The sequence below is a fragment of the Cupressus sempervirens genome, chromosome 2 (genome assembly GCF_028749045.1).
Source record: "Cupressus sempervirens isolate cs-2001-9-10 chromosome 2, ASM2874904v1, whole genome shotgun sequence".
Taxonomy (NCBI): domain Eukaryota; kingdom Viridiplantae; phylum Streptophyta; class Pinopsida; order Cupressales; family Cupressaceae; genus Cupressus; species Cupressus sempervirens.
Window position 1 is genome coordinate 90,353,016 of NC_143119.1, and position 17,142 is coordinate 90,370,157.

A 17,142-nucleotide genomic window follows, 5' to 3' on the forward strand; every position below is an offset into this window, starting at 1 on the left:
GAAATAATATCCGATTTTAGTACCCAATTGTCAAAATGCATATCAATATCAGTGAACACTGAACAATGAACATTAACAATTGTCAATATCATAATGTCATAATGATAATGTTATAAACATGATAAATCTGAAAATCAAAATCAAAATATGCCCAAAGCTATAGGCCCAAAGGGTAGAGGGCTGCCATAAAGTAATAAGTATCAATGTATCATAATCATGTTCATGTTCAACATAAAAAACAAAACATAGAAAAATGAAGTAGCTTGCTGCTCCTATTCTGCCTCTATTGCCTTTTAGGGCATTTGGAGGGGTGGGGCCAATCTGGCCGACCAAGTTGGAGGCTTTAAAATATTTTTTTATGTTAAATTTTTTTAATTTTATGCAAACAAAAAAGGGGGACGGCCAGCCGTACCTCTTTTTTCCCTCTGGCGTACCCAAGTTTTCAAGATGTTCCCTACATTTTTTCACTTTTTGGGGATGGCTGCCCCGGGACGTCCATGTCCTCGAAGCACTGGGTTTTAGGCCGGGTACGCGTCCCCAGGGAACATAGATCAAAACCCAACATGATTTTTGTGCTGAAAAATCAATTAAAACCCAACATGATTTTTGAGGTAAAAAAAGTCAAACCCAATATGATTTTTGAGGTGAAAAATCAATTAAAACCCAACATAATTTTTGAGGTAAAAAAAAAAATCAAAACTCAACATTACAAAGCTTCATTTTTTTAAAGGAAAAACAATAAAACCCAAAGGATAATTTTTGAGGAAAAAATTACAAACCCATAAAGGAATCCCACACAACTTTGCGAATTACAGAATTATAAAATTTTAAGGGTAAATTTATAGAAACCCATAAAAAAAATTTTAGGGAAAAAAATATGAAAACCCATCAAAATCTTTTTTTGAGGAAAAAAATTATGAAAACCCACCAGAATTTCTAAGTGAGGCAAAACACGAGACTTTGCATGGTAAAACGACACATGGAAACAACATATAAGTACATGCAACCCTTAAAAAGTAGATAACGAAAAAATTTGAAGGTGACCCAGAAGAGAGCTCGAAAAAACCTAGAAAGAATATGTTGTCGGTTTCTGCATTGATTAGCTCGAAAATTGAGGCACCTAGAAAAACTTGATGACAACCTAGTTGAGCTCTCGAAAAACCCACCAAGAATTTGGAATCAAATTTTTATTCCAAACCCGAAAATTAGGGTTTTGAAAAAAACGGCCCTATTGCAAAAAAACCACAAAGAATGCAAAAATGTGCTGAAAAAACAAACGGATTTGTACAGAAATGGGTTCCAGAACCAAACCAGAAGTTGGCAGATTTCAGATCTCTCTAAACAGAAATCCTAGTCGGATTATAGAGAGAGTTGGAAGCAAACATGCATGTAAATAATTTCGAAAATAAAAGGCAAATAATTTCAACCAAGAAATTATAATTATCTTAAAAAATAATTAGAGCATGTAATTGGAAAATATTTGCTTGTATTAAACAATTTTCAAGAGATCAATTTATACGAGAGACTGAACGAAGTTTCCTTAAGAAAGAATCGTAAAGAATAGAAACTTTCTATTCTAGAAACAAAAAACTAAATATTAGAAACATTCTATAATATTTACAGAAGATTACAATAGATAACCATTAGATACTAAACAGAGATAATAGAAACTATCTATTATCATAATAAATTGGAGAGGCAAGCCTAAGATTTTTTGCCAATTCGCTGCCCTTAGAGGAAGAGCTATTGTTTGGACTTGATGGTAAAATGAATTGACTCCATCCTTCTTGCAAAGGTGCTCACATAATGAAGGGCATGTCTATTTGGGCTGATTTGCATTCCCTTCGGCTAATAAAATCCATGCAACTTAACTCCTTTTATTCTGCCATACTTGGTCAACTTTATTAAGGAAGGTGAAGGTAAAGTCTATCATCAAATGGCCATGTAATTGCACCCCCCACCTCTTTATTGATTTAGTTCCAGTCGAGGTGGAGTTTGAGGGGATGTTAGGATTGTGACTTCCAATCGGGGGGTGGGTCCCCCCCTGTAGTGGGATTGACTCTATGCTTTATCAATAAACTCAAATCACCCTTTGCCCTTTCACTTCATTTCTTTTAGTTCTCTTGATTTGTGGATTTAAATCAAATGAACTTGAAGTGTTTTGAACCAAATTGTTTCATTGCTAGGTCTGATTTGATTCACTTTTTTGCTCTTGATTGTTAAAATGCTACTTCCATTTGTATTTGCCTTCATTTTCGTTCCTCTCTATGCAAATTAGAAGCTAAGGATATGAATTTGATAGCTCCAATCCATGGTGGAAATCAAGGTGTTGTTGGGATTTTATCTTTTTCCGTGGGACGGAATTCTAGTCTCTCAAAGGATTTGGAGCCTGAGGAGGTTGGCGGATTCCTCCTTCCTCTTAGGATTATCAGTTTTTTGTTTTCTTGATACCAATTGTCATTATCTTAATCCTCCATCACCTGGATAGAATTCTCAAAGGTCTTGGGATTGAGAATTTCAAGAGGACAATGGATTTCACTACATCCTTGAGACTATATCTTACAATGTTTCTAAGTCCTTCGATTCTATTGTTTCAAATTCAGTTTGGAGGTGCAAGTCGTTGTTCATTCTCAACTTCTTTTGTCCATGAAGTTCTCATATTGGTGGCTCTGCAAAGGGGGTGGAAATTAAATAGCTGTTGGGATTAAGAATCCCAAGAAGGCAGTTGATTCTTCTTCTTCTCTAGGATTATCTCTTACATGTTTTTCATTGCTCCTTTGTCTTCCAAATTCAACCATCTCATTCTTATTTAATCTGCCGTGGTCCACTTCGTTTCAAGCTTATCGTTTCATGCCATATTGATCTAATCATACCTTGGTTGTGAAAGTCTAATTGAGAAGGCAGATTTCTCACCTTTGTTGGCATTGGGAATCCCAAGTAGGGAGTGGATTCCTCCCCAACCTTAGGATTTTCTTCCATTCAACTCTGCTTTGTTTTATGCCATCTCACATTTTCTCAACTCCATTACCTTTTCTCTCATGTTTCCATGGTAGATTCCGTACTTATTTCAATCTGATTTGTGCCCCCTTTTGAGGTTTTGATTCTCTCATTCTTGCTCCCATTCTGCATTTTTTCTTTCGAGCTTAATCTGATTTCCATTCTTCTCCTAAGGATTTGTCCCTGATTATGAAAAATAGCCTCTATCATCTTAAGATCCCCAACCTAGCCAGAGTTTGAAGGTGGATTGAGATTTTGAATCAAGAAAGGAGGGCAAAAATTGGAGGTGTTCAAGGGCAGGCGGAGTCCACCTTTCTCTTGAGATTATGTTAACTTGGTCAAATTCCATTAAAAAATCATCATTTTGCATTTTCCCAGTGTTTCTGATCAATTCGGAGTTGAAACATGCTTTTAATAGAGGCAAAATTTTGAGGGTTGTTGGGATTGTGAATTTTGAGACATGCTGTCTGACTTGTTAAAGTAACTGAGATCGTTTCTGCAAATGTACTCTCATTGCTACTGTAATTGATGATTTCCAAATGTAGATTTGGATCTCATATATGTATAATATGAGAGGAGACATGTCTCTATAGTTAATCACCATTTAGATTATCAATAACTATATGCATAACTTATCTTTAACATATATATGATATTAATATATTAACCATATATGTAATATAATATAATATTATTATATTATTATATAATAATAAATAATGGATAATATATATAATACATATTATATTACATATATCATATATATATATATATTATATATGAGATATATAATGCATAATATACAATATATAATATATATTATATATATAAGAATCACAAATAACAATTTATCTGAAAAGATAAACACATATTAGTATATCAAATAATCAATGTTTTACTTCTACTGACGCTAAAACATTAACACTCCCTCTTTAGCTAGGGAGAAGTAAAACATTAATTAAGTTAGAATCATCATATAAGCAACACAATATGAACAGTAAATGATCTCCACTTGCACTTAAGCAGTGTCTAGAGATAGCACATGAAATCTCTACTTGCACTTAAGCAATGTCTAGAGATAGCACACATAGTCTTTACTTGCACTTAAGCAATGTCTAGATATAGCACATATAATCTCTACTTGCACTTAAGCAATGTCTAGAGAAGCCCAGAAATAATCTCTACTTGCACTTAAGCAATGTCTAGAGAAGCCCAAAAATAATCTCTACTTGCACTTAAGCAATGTCTAGAGAAGTTCATGATACACATATAATCTCTACTTGCACTAAAGCAATGTCTAGAGATGTCCATAATAACAAGACTATCATTTGTAAGATCGTCACTTTACAAAAATTATCTTTTGTTTGTTATCATGATGTCTGGTAGATTTTGGCCCAAAGAACCATGATAACAGGCCTATCATATGTAAGATCGTCACCTTACAATGATTACCTTTTATTTATATATGCCAATGAAAGATCGTCAACTTTCATTACATATCTGAAACAACAATTATATAACCAGATATAGATTGAAATCAACATATCAAGTTTTACCTTTGAAATATTTCAATTTAACTTTTCCCTTTAGAACTTCTCATAGAGAAGATATCATCCATAAGGGATTGCATCTCAAAATTTCTCCCTCTGAGTATCGATCCTGGGATGTCAGGTCCTTTTGTTACTTCCTCAGAAACTCCCTTTTCCCATGGATGGTTTTCAAAGTCATCACTCCCTCATGATATACATAGGAGTAGGCCCATCAACATCATGCAGTCACCCACATGGATTTCTAGACTTCCTCTGAGTATCAATCTTTTAAGTTCCAACATTGCTTTTGAAGAAGTGTCACACTCCCTCTTAATGTAGAAGAATCTCATAATCTCAATCATCAAAGATACTGGCATCAAGAGCCACACTTTATCTTGATCATCAGGGTCTTTGGAACTACTATCATTAGATTTAGTCTGTATAATATTAGGTAGCATATTGAAGTACCAACCTTCTTTCCCTGTAAGAATATCCTCAAACATAAAGGAAAAAATCAAAGCAAATGACCCTTATAGTATGTATAGAATTACAAATAAATGAATAGATAAATGTAAAAGATATAAGTACTAATCTGTCCATGAGGGTCATGAAATATCTCCTTTTCTAAGGATGGTTCAAATGGGAATGAAACATTGTCTATTATTGCCCCCCACGATGTAAAGTTACCACTCTTATATTATTGAACACTTTCACATCATATCAAATTTGACGACTTCTGTCTAAGTTCCAACTTGCTCTTTTTATCCATTGAAGCTCCAACCATTCATTAAGCTTAATAATAGAAGCTAACATGAGCTCGTCCACAATACGCCAATATCTTGATTGAGTATGATTGTGTCACTTGAATAACTCTACAATTCATACATCAAGTATCATTTATCATAGATGATTAAGATCACACAGTGCATGAATTAAAGTCCTCTTGACAGTTACAATTTATCGATCATTGAAGATTCTATCACAACATTGTTTACTCCCTTTGAATCAATATGATCGAGATCACTGAAGATTAACTAAATAACATCCTCACTCTTCTCCCTTTCTTCAAGGTTGCTTTAATAACATGGCAGGCTCCTTCTGAATCTCAATCTTCATTTTCTTGCAATAACATTCTCAGAAAAAATAAAAAAATCGAAGAATATAGCTCTTACAATAAATATTGAAATGCAAGTATGAGAGAGTAATATAATTCTCAAAATAAGCTCTTTCCAATAAAATATAGATAAATACTATACTTGAAACATACATACATATATTCCATTCAAATAGATTATAAAAATCATCTTTTCAATAATAATTTTAAATTTTCCTTTTATTACACTAATTATCCTAAAAAAATGTGTAACCATAATGAGAAATAATCTTATTAATTGTTAATCATTGATCACTTTAAATTAATCCCTATCTCAAGTGTATATATATATAGACTACAATGAATAGAAACAAGAATTTTAAATATATATAATACCTTGTTTACCTTACCAATCTCGTTTCCCAATATTCCAATCATTCATTAAGAGATGGCTTTATCGCCAATGTCCAAATGGTGGTGGGAGCTTATTCTCACTTTGATCGGGACCACAATCCAAGCTTATTTTTGAAGATAGAAATCAATGTCTCATTCTTGGTAAATCATATTCATTCATAAATTTCACTTCTTCATTCATCTAGTTATCTTAATTTGGATTGTGCAACATCCTCTATGCTTATCCTCGGTATTAGCATTTGAGGGTAGGTTTGTAGGCGTCCACAATTTCTTTAATACAGTTTCCAAATAAGTTTAAATGATCTTACATATATTTCTTTCATCTCCACTCACATGAGGTTTAGTTTATGGTACAAACTTTAATCAATCTTGTTAGTAGCATTCGCTAAACTCTAAAGTAATTCTAGATCACATCTATATTCCCTTCTTTCCTTCTATTTCGAGGGGTCATACCTTTGTCAAAAACTTGTCATTGGTCGTTGTCATCGTTATTATCTTTTGTGTGTGACTTGCGCAATTAAAATCTCTACTTAATACTTGTGTGTTTATCATTCTCTTTATGCTTTGCTGCCAATATTGAATGATGACTTGGTATTCCACGTTGTTCATGAAAGTGGAGATGATATATGCCTTTGCTATATATATGTTTCTTATAGATTACCCAAATTTCTTACACTTGGTCATTCTCTATCTTCTATTTAATAGACTGCCATCGATAAGTGTATATATCTTATACTCACTTTGGTCGGGGCCAGATGCCTTAATATACATACACTCATATATTATGAGATAAAGAGTAGAAATTATGTACACCTCTCGATCCAATTGTACACGTCACACATACCTTAATATATTTTCTTCTATCCCGTTGGGATCACCCGTGATCACGACTTTGCTTTTGCACTTTGAAAGAGTGTTTCCTACTCAATCCCAATAACTATTATCGATGCACGTGGTAGCCATTATTCCTGTTGGTGGAAGATGTCCCATCAAGGCTCATGTACATTAAATATCCTAGTTTATATATGAAATCCAAAAATGGCTATATTTATGGGGAGCCGTTGATTTCATAAGATAGTTTAGTAACTATTGGCCACCTTTGATGGCAACGAATGAATAGCTTTGATGGCTAGTTTAGTATTTGACTTGCATATAAAGCCTTTCCATCTGAGTTGTGTATGTCAAATCGTAACTTGTGTTGTAGGCATCTTCTGAAGATCCCCGGTCTTCCCTAAGAGGCGCCTTCTGTGCAAATCATAGCATAAATCTTTGAAGATTATTAGTAGCACATCAATAGCCAAGACTTCTCTCTATAAACACTAGAGGTAGATGTAAGTCTGTGCGTTTAGATGTTCCTCCTAATATCTTCATCTCCTCTCTTTTGGATGTTGATTGTACATGTCTTAATTTGGGCACTGGCTAGTTATTTGTTGTCTGTACTTCAACGTTTGATGAGTCGCCTTTCAATGTTTGAGGTCTTCTTTTCTTATTATTGTGACACTGTACAATAGTTCCATTCTTGGTCTCTCACAATGCTAACTAGAGGACATATTGTTGAAAACATACTCTGCGATATGTAGAATCACTGTTGAACAAACAAATGTTGCCTCAACACCCAACCACAAGGAATTGAAGAGTTGATTAGGCCAGCCCCAAATAATGGTGTTGATTCCATCTTCAAGTAAAAATATCTATCCTCTACAATATCCCCTTACTTTTGGCATTCAACATGGCTCTTTTCAACCACTACGGCTTTGGTTCACCAGTCCACCCAGGTTTCATTCGGCTTCATCCAGTGTGCTCATCATCTATGCCGCATATCATATTTGCTACCTCCCCCAACATGGTGCAAATCATGGTTGGATCTTACATATGAAGTAAAGACATCAGATGTGAGAAGACATTGGCGACTCATCCATGACATGCATGATACACATGTGGGGCCCTACATATTCTTTGTGATCTACTGTTCCAAAAAAAAAACTCATGTTCGGTGACATTAATAGTCCATTTCAGTATAAATTTATCCTTTTCAAACTCTAGATTTTATCTCATTTGAGATCTAAATTCTGCAATTTATAATTTCTCTTTATACTCTTATCACTTTAATACATTTGCAGTTGGCTCTAATACCATGTTAAAGTAACTAAGATCGTTTCTGCAAATGTACTCTCATTGCTACTGTAATTGATGATTTCCAAATGCAGATTTGGATCTCATATATGTATAATATGAGAGGAGACATGTCTCTTCAAGAAACATGAAGAGACATGTCTCTATAGTTAATCACCATTTAGATTATCAATAACTATATGCATAACTTATCTTTAACATATATATAATATTAATATATTAACCATATATGTAATATAATATAATATTATTATATTATTATATAATAATATATAATGCATAATATATATAATACACATTATATTACATATATCACACACCCACACACACACACACACACATATATATATATATATATGAGATATATAATGCATAATATATAATATATAATACATATATAATATAAGAATCACAAATAACAATTTATCTGAAAAGATAAACACATATTAGTATATCAAATAATCAATGTTCTACTTCTATTGACGCTAAAATATTAACATGACCTAGTGTTAGAATTTGTATTTGCAATTTAATTCCCTAATTATTCAAGTCAATTGCTTCAGCTTATAGGCCAAGGGGATTTATGTAAAATATAACATTTAATTTACTTATACAAGTTATATTTTATATAAATACTTTTAGGATGTTTGAGATAGGTTTCAACCTTAGATACCAGTTCTCTTCTCTTGGTGATGAATGTTGATCTTGATGCGTGTGAAAGCATGGATGTGTTTGGGATCTGCCTGGTTGCTTGTAGGAAGCGTATCTTGGGCTTGTGGATGCGCTTTCTACGAGCATCCGGGCTCATCTAAGACGAACCCGCAGCCAAAAAGCCATTCCCATGCCAAAAATCACTTAATCGTCTATTTCAGCATGTGTTATATTGGTACAACTGTTGTATATCATGCTTTGGAATGGTTAATTTTTGTATATTTCTTGCATTTCTTTCCATACATAGATACATACATACATGCATGCATTCCAACTTTTTTTCTCGTATCCTCACATCCAATTCTCGCATTTGCATCCGCATCAACATCAGCAACTTAGGTTTCAACTTTATAGGAATTATAATCAAGATTTGAGATTTTGGGGGTTTTCAAAAAATTCCAGACTTAGCGAGATTTCAGGATTCAACATGCCTTCAATACCTCCCACAACCTTTCTTGACTTTCTAAGATGAAATATAATACAGGAAAACGATTTTGTAATGATTTGAACTCCTTTCATCACAAATCACTTGGTTTCAACTTCATATTCCTTACAGACTTAGCCCAACTCTCACTCACATCCCAAAGATGCTGGACTTTCCAATATGCCAAAATTGCTCAAACTTATCTCTTTGACTTGGAGACTTGAAAACTACTACCAAGACCACCTAAGACGGCTGCTCTTACAAAACGCAAAAAGAGGGGTCCCCATTTGCAATGGAGCAATGGTGTAAAACCTCACAACAGAGCCAAGTACAAACCTATAAGGCAGACTAACACTTTATGTTAATGGTAAATTTCTTAAGGTGTTTTAAGTGAATCCATGTGGACATATGACTCCCACTATTAATCTTTGTATCCCTAGCCTGACTTCTTATGTTGATAACTTAATTCTGTCTATCCAAATCCATTTCTTGTCAGAGATAATCCGCATTTTTACCTATTAACTGTGTATGTCTGTTTATCATTAATACAAAGGCAATCATCTTTCCAAATGCAAATTAGAGGTTCCGTTTCAATTTAATTAGAGGTTCAGGTTCATGTTCCATTGTAGATAAAAAACATATTTGTGAATTTGGTGCTGTGCTTCTATATAATTTGATTTTGAGTACTGAATTGTTTTTTCTTTGTTTTACTCCTTGTATTGTTTGAACTAAAATTAAAATATCTTTACAGTCAAATTTCAAACATATGATTAAAGCTGACTCCTTCTCCTTTGTATTCTAGGTCAAAAAAATGGGTTTCAAGATACAAGCATTGAAAAATCTTGATGCTTTCCCTCGTGCTGAGGAGCACTTGACTCAAAAGACACCATCTGGGGCAATAGGTAAATGCTTTGATATGCCTCCTGACTACTATACATGTTTTTTGTGAAAGGAATTTTTTCATACCTGTTGGGGAAATTTATTTTATCCCTAATATTCATGCGATTCTGTTGCCCAAGGCCTGACCTAAATTAGAGACTTACATTTAGCTTCCAAGTGTTTTGAATGATTTGAGTGATTTTTTTTCTTAATACCCTAGTTACAGTAGCTTTCTTCAAAAGCATTGAAGAAAGAGAGTCTCTAATAATGTAGACAGATGATCATAGAGAATCATTGGGGAACTATGGAATACAGAAGAGTAAAAAATAATTTAAAGGAATGAGGAATGCAGGGCTTAATTTTGTAGCTTGCAAAGTGAACCGTAGTTATCTGCAGCACTAGCATTCTAATTTCAGGACAGTTAGATTAGGTGTACAAGGCATGCAAATGGATAATGGTAATCATTGTAACTGCTAAGCACATTTCTTATTTGGAATTATATTTAGGGCGATTGATTACAATGTTTCTCGAAAATAATACATGAATAGAATATACGCCTGTGAAAGTGAAAAAAGGATGGCATTTATTAATCCAACAATAGAAAGTAAAGCCTAAAAGAAAAGAAATTGTCTTCCTCTGCTAAGTTAGCTTGAACAAAATATTCCCTCCTTCCCCTTACTTCTCCTTGCTCCTTAAATTAGACAGTTATAGTTTTATACCTCAAAGAACAGGAACTGAAACAATATCTCATAGAAGGTACTTTTGTGCTGCTTGGAGGCAGTCAATGTTCCATGCATTGTATGCAATTTTCACTTTGTAAGGAAGGATTTTTAGCTTGCATTTTCCTGTATAAAGGCACATGGAGATTTAGTGCCTATGTATATTATTATGTTAATTGTTTATCTGCTCTGCCACTATTTTTATATTGTATGAATTTTCAGTGCTTTAATAATCTACCGAAACCCATTGTGCCATCTAATTGTTTGAAGTTGCCTATTTAATGTGAACAGAAGATAACTGTACTGTTCATGCCAGTTTAGGTTCTAATGTTGATGAACACAACCCTTTATAGCAGACTTGTTGAAAAGGACCTAGAAACTTAAGTGCTTGATGAACACAACCCTTTATAGCAGACTTGTTGAAAAGGACCTAGAAACTTAAGTGCAAATATAATGATAGAACTGTAGGTGAATGTTGGAAGCGCAGAGAAGGCATGAAAGATTTTCATACATGCTAAATGAAAATAAACTATACACCTCTAATATTCACAGTATCTTGAACCGAAGGAAAGAGCAATTCTAATCAAACCATAATTATCTCATATATATAGAATTAGAACTTTCCAAGTCAAGGCAACTTACCACGATATAATATGGTTGAAAGTAAGAAAACAAGGAATGCATGCAAAATGTGGGAAGCACAAAGGCAATGCCAACAGAACTTCTTAAGGCATGCCTATCTGTGTGGATCAAAATGACTCCTCAGCTTACTTCTTGTGCCATTTTTGAAGACTTCTCTAATCTCCCTTCCTGAGCTTGTTCCCCCACACTTTCTCTCCTCGTGTTGCCTTTCATTTTTCCCTCTTTCCTATTTTCTGAATCAAATCTGCCTTGCCCTGAAAGTTCCTTTTTGTCCCTACTGTACCTATTTTCCTAAACGCGTCTTCTTCTACCTCAACATTCTCATTGAATCTGTCTTGCTTCTCTCTTCCTGTCTCCTTGCTCCCTTCTATAATGCCGATAACGCTGACCTATTCTATCCTCAGGCTGTCTGACTCTCTTCTGTCTCCATTAAGAACAATAAAGACATGCAAGACAGATGCCTGCCATTCTTCCACAACATGCAAAAATGCCTTCTTTTAAAAAAGGTATCCATCCAATAACTTGAAGTCAAATCCTTCCACAGTAACTTTACATTCCTAGATTAAAATTTCTCCCATACTATTTTTACGTGGATAAGAAAAACTTAGTTGTAACTCTTTATGGGTTACATAATACTGGTTTCTTTTTCAATAAATTCTCTTAAAGGCTTCAAATTTTTGAAACAACGATTGTTGATGATTTATAGCTTCCGTCAGCTAAAGTTGTATGTGACTGACTACCATTTAAAATCTTAAATCTGGATAATTATGCTGAAGAAATTAATATGTATACATGAAATATATATATATATATATATATATATATATATATTATCATTATTATCATTCATATTAATTGCATAATTATTAATTTAACTGATCACGTATCGTATTTCCTAACATATAAGTTGACCAATCATATTATCTCTCAAATTAAGTGACATGACTCCCCCGTTAGGTGATTTATATATATGATATGCTGGTGATCATAGTTGATATACACAGAACACATAATATAAACAGTCTTCTAAGTCTGTCGACTATTTCAGCAAAAATAATTTATAAATTGTTTTTCAAGGTGCAGTTTGCTGACTCCATATTATTCTGATATAATTAAAGAAAGATAAATAATTCAGAGGAATTCATTTTCAATACAAGTACATAAATTTAAGTAAAATTTACATTACATAAAATGGATCAAGTTTAAAAAGGATGATAGCATAATAAAAATTAGTTCTATCTGTCTATACATGCACGCATGCTGATGCAGGAGCATCCTGGGTGTAAAGGCAATCTTGCATCACCCAAAAATATTTTATTTTCAGTGTTTTCTATTTTAATGAGGACTAGTAGATAGGGTGGTTACTATTTGTGGGAACTTGCTATTTTTAGTAAGTTTGTCATATGAGCTCGAAATGCTCTCATTTTCTATAGGAAGGTTCATTTTAGAGATATAAGCTTACCGTAAAAATCTCATTGTTCCAGCTTAAGTATCGGAGAATTTATTGCAGATTTTCGGTGGAACAATTTGCAGAAAAATCTTTAGGCTCACCGTTGGAGGCCTTAGAGTGCCCGGATGAGGTTTGAAAACTCGATAGAAGGGCGCTAGCGCAATTCTGAGCCTGTAGATCACGAGCTGGTGTTTCTGAAAAGTGGTTATAATAGACAATTGGAGCAATGGTTCATGAGTTATGGTGTTCCGGAGTTGGGCTACCTGAAACTTCTAAAATAATTGTCAAAGATGTATTTGGCCGACTTTATATGTGTTGTTAGGGTCTATCGGCCCTAGGTATTAAGTTTGAGCATCTAGAATCTTCCAGGGTGGCATAAAACTGCCTGTTTAAGAAAGGCCCAAACATTGTCCAGAAGAGCTCTAGGTGATAGTTCACAACTTGTCTTGCAAATTATTGTATTGAAGGTGCCCATGTGGGTTAGCATATTGTACTTATGAATCTATAATTCCGCATTTGTGGTGCAAATAAGAAGTCCATATTTTGTTCTCGCATTTGCTGTTGTTTCTTGTTTCTGTTATGAGTTTATTGTATTAAGGGGAGCACCCTGCATCACATGCACAAACACAATAATTTATTAAATTATTAAATAATATTAGGTACAAAAGGGAGCTGTGACAAATAATAGCATGTGTGTCTACATCACTAAGTGCAACTTTGTCCCCATTCTGCCTTAAAAATATAATCTTTTCAACTCCTAACAGTTCTGGTTCCTGCTAGAATGAGCCATCAAGAGTTTGAAGTACAAGGAAAATATTCATGAGATATTGTGCTACACAATTCAACAATCTGGATCCTAATTGACCTTAAGGTAAACTGTTTGATAAAGTGGCTGTTCCATGTGTTGAATAATGGGAAAAGGGTCCATATCTATAATGTTTAGTCTTGTTAAGTGCGATTAACAATGAATTGAAGATTGTCTCAACAAGTAGAGGGTATGGCATACACAGCAGTTGGAGAAACAATAGCACGCCTGTTATCTGTATTATATTAGTGCTATGAGTGTCTGGATCACAAACTGCAACTTTGTCTCCATTCAACATTGAGAATCTGATATTTGCAATTCTGTTCATTTATGGTTCTTGCGAGAACCAGTCATCAAGAGTTTGAAGTACACAGAATTTTTTTATGAAAATTTTGACTATTTTAACGATTTTACTAACTTGATCAATTTTGGATCAGGTTGACTGTCCTAGTAATTATTTCAATTAAATATCCTTATTTGCTATAGGCATGCAGCCATGCTGTAAGTTTGTAATGTGATTGTTTTGTGAAGGACCTAGTTTCGGAATTTTTCTCTGACTAGTTTAGCTAATATTATGTAGGTAGATATTAAACCTAATGTTTGCTTTCTCCTAACTCATAGATGGTAAACAGTTTCTTTTTCTTCTTTTTTATATTTCAAACTTAGTATTAATACCTTTGTTTTATATTTTAATGAATTTGATTTCAACTTGTTTTGTTGATTTTGCAGTCTCCATCATTGGGCTTTTCATTATGACAACATTGTTCATACATGAACTGAGATATTATCTTACAACTAACACTATTCATGAGGTCTTGTTTTCTGTCCTTAAATTTTTCTCTCTTTTTAGGATTATTATGCTGCTGGAATGTATAGGCCCTTAAAAATGAATTTGAGGTCATAATGAACACAATAACTTTGTTTTGAGACCATTTAGTATAAACATTTGTGAATCTGTGTTTTGAAGATTTATTCTTGAATAGAGCGACTGACTATTTTTTCTGCAAAATGTGGGTTTATTAATGATCTTAAAACTTGTAAGGTTGGGATTCTTGCATTTAAATAATTAAAGAACTAAGTTTCTTTATATGCAGATGTCTGTAGATGTGAAGCGTGGAGAGACTCTTCCTATACATATTAATATGACTTTCCCTTCAATCCCTTGTGAAAGTGAGTTGCATGCTTAAACGTTTCTTCATATGATTTTATTTCTGTTTTTTAAATGTCAACTAGAGTACATGACTGTATTAGAGAAGAGAAAGGTCAAACAGTTGATAATTTTACTCTTTTGTGTAACTAATTTCCCATTTATGATTTAATATGTTGGAAGTAGAGTTACATTCTTGTTCATTGTTCTTTCGCTATTGTGATGCTTGTTGTCACCAAGTAAGCTAGGCTCCCAAAACAATATCCATATATATGAAATTTGTGATTTAGAAGTTCATTAGAGAAATATGTGAAAAATAGCCATAAATTTCACTATATTTGTATTCCGGAAATTTCTTAGAGAAAAACATGAAAAATAGCTTATTGTGTTCTTGTTACAATTTTTTCCTAAATATGTTATTCCACCCAATTGCATTCTAAGCTAAGTTGCCGATTCAAGTTCAGGGACATATTCGAGTTCGTGGGTTCAGGCAAAAATAAAAATTCCCATTTAGATTCGTGTGTGTGTGTATATATATATATATGCAATATATATACAAAAAAAGAAAGAGAAACACACGTAATTGCAAATCTAAGTCATTTCACAGTATGAATAGATGTTGCTGGATCATTGATCAATGCCAAATGTCAATGATAAACATTAAATACTCGCTCATCAATCTATCTTCATGATTGTAAAGAAAATCATACATTGAACTACTAAATTGCAAAACATAGACTAGTTCATCAAATGATAAAGTTTGAAAGATAATGATAAATGACAAGTGTTTAGTAGTTTATCAAATGATCATAGTATCAAATGCCCTTCAAGGGTCAAATGGGTCATAAAAAAATGGGGGATCAATGGCTTCATCCTTGGCTGCAACTATAATTAGATCCTCAGCATTGGAACCCAAACCAGTTCCACTAGGTCTAGATGTTGCTATATCATCCTTCTCCTCAACATGAGAGATTAGATGAGTGAAATGTTTTTTATTAGGTTCCTTTTAGGATTACATAAAAATATTAAAAAAAAAAACTCTTTAAAGTTGTTTTTATCTGACATATTGGACCCTACTGCCTCGTGTTCGCCATAGGTTTGCTGTGGGTTCACCTAGGTTCGCTCCAACGTGGATCCGAGTGAACCTAGAGTCTTGGATGAAGACCCTGCTTGGAACAAACAAACCCGGATGCGAACCCGGAACTATGCAGACCTGGATCTGAATCCGCGTAGCAGGGAATGATCCGGTAACACAGATTTTAGGCGTTATTGAAGTTAGATCGTAAAGGAGAGCTCAAGAGAGTTGCTTTTATGCGAGGTTGGAAGACTTTTAAAACAATTTAAGGCACTCTAATATTAAAAATATTTTGATATTTATTTAATGGTTATATAAGTTGGTATTTAGAAACTTCCTTTTGTATTTTTTGTGTTTAGGTAGTTTTAGAAAGTTTCTTTTCTGACTTTCGTGTTTCTATTCTTGATCGTTTCCATTATGGAAAGATCGTCTTGTATTCTTTATTTAAGGAGCCTTTGTCTACCTTACTAATATTGAATATTAATTAATTATCATTTCATGGTATTAGAGTAGAGGTTGGTTTTTTACAAAAAATCTAGAAGTCTTTTATCCATTTTTTTTGAATAATTTTTTTGGTTTTGTCTTGGTGGATTTTTTTATAAACTAAAATTCATGGTTTTTCCTAAACATTTCATGAGGAAATTTTCAGAAGATTTTTCAGTTGATTTGTTTAATAAAATTGAGAGTTTCCAAATTTCGGCAATGTTGTTTTATCAAAAATCATGCTTTCAATAGATTTCTTTTCCGTTTTCACTACAAAAATGAAGTTAGTTAGATTTGCAAGGGTCCCATGTTCTTGTAACTGAGGGTTGTTAGTTTTCAGATCTTTTGAGAGTTTTTGCATGATTTTTTCCCAAAAACCATGGAGTGTGTTTTTCATGGCTTTTTCGAAAAATCATGGGTTTCTTGTACTGCTTTTTGTCAAAATTGTAGGTGTTTGTGTCAGAATCATTGTTTTTGAGAACTATGAATTTTTTTGAAGCTTCTCTTGGTGTCTTTGGATGAAGGGAGGGATAACTTTGTTACTAGACATCATGTTGGAAGGATTATGGTAAACATGGTCATATCCAAAAGTTTTGCAGCACCAAGGAGAGTCTTAGTAACAAACTCATGTCGCAGAGTGT

At 33.5% G+C, this 17,142-nt stretch overlaps 1 protein-coding gene across 4 annotated transcripts in view; it reads left to right on the forward strand.

Moving 5' to 3' along the window:
• Positions 1-17,142, forward strand: part of LOC149571174 (Endoplasmic reticulum vesicle transporter protein) — a 95,553-nt gene that overhangs the window by 8,725 nt on the left and 69,686 nt on the right. For all 4 annotated transcript variants that reach the window (XM_089812738.1, XM_089812737.1, XM_089812740.1 and 1 more), the window contains 3 exons: positions 10,104-10,203; positions 14,526-14,608; positions 14,891-14,966. In XM_089812738.1, coding sequence (XP_089668864.1) covers positions 10,113-10,203; positions 14,526-14,608; positions 14,891-14,966 — 250 coding nt within the window. In that variant the 5' untranslated portion in view covers positions 10,104-10,112. The remainder of the gene's footprint in view (positions 1-10,103; positions 10,204-14,525; positions 14,609-14,890; positions 14,967-17,142) is intronic.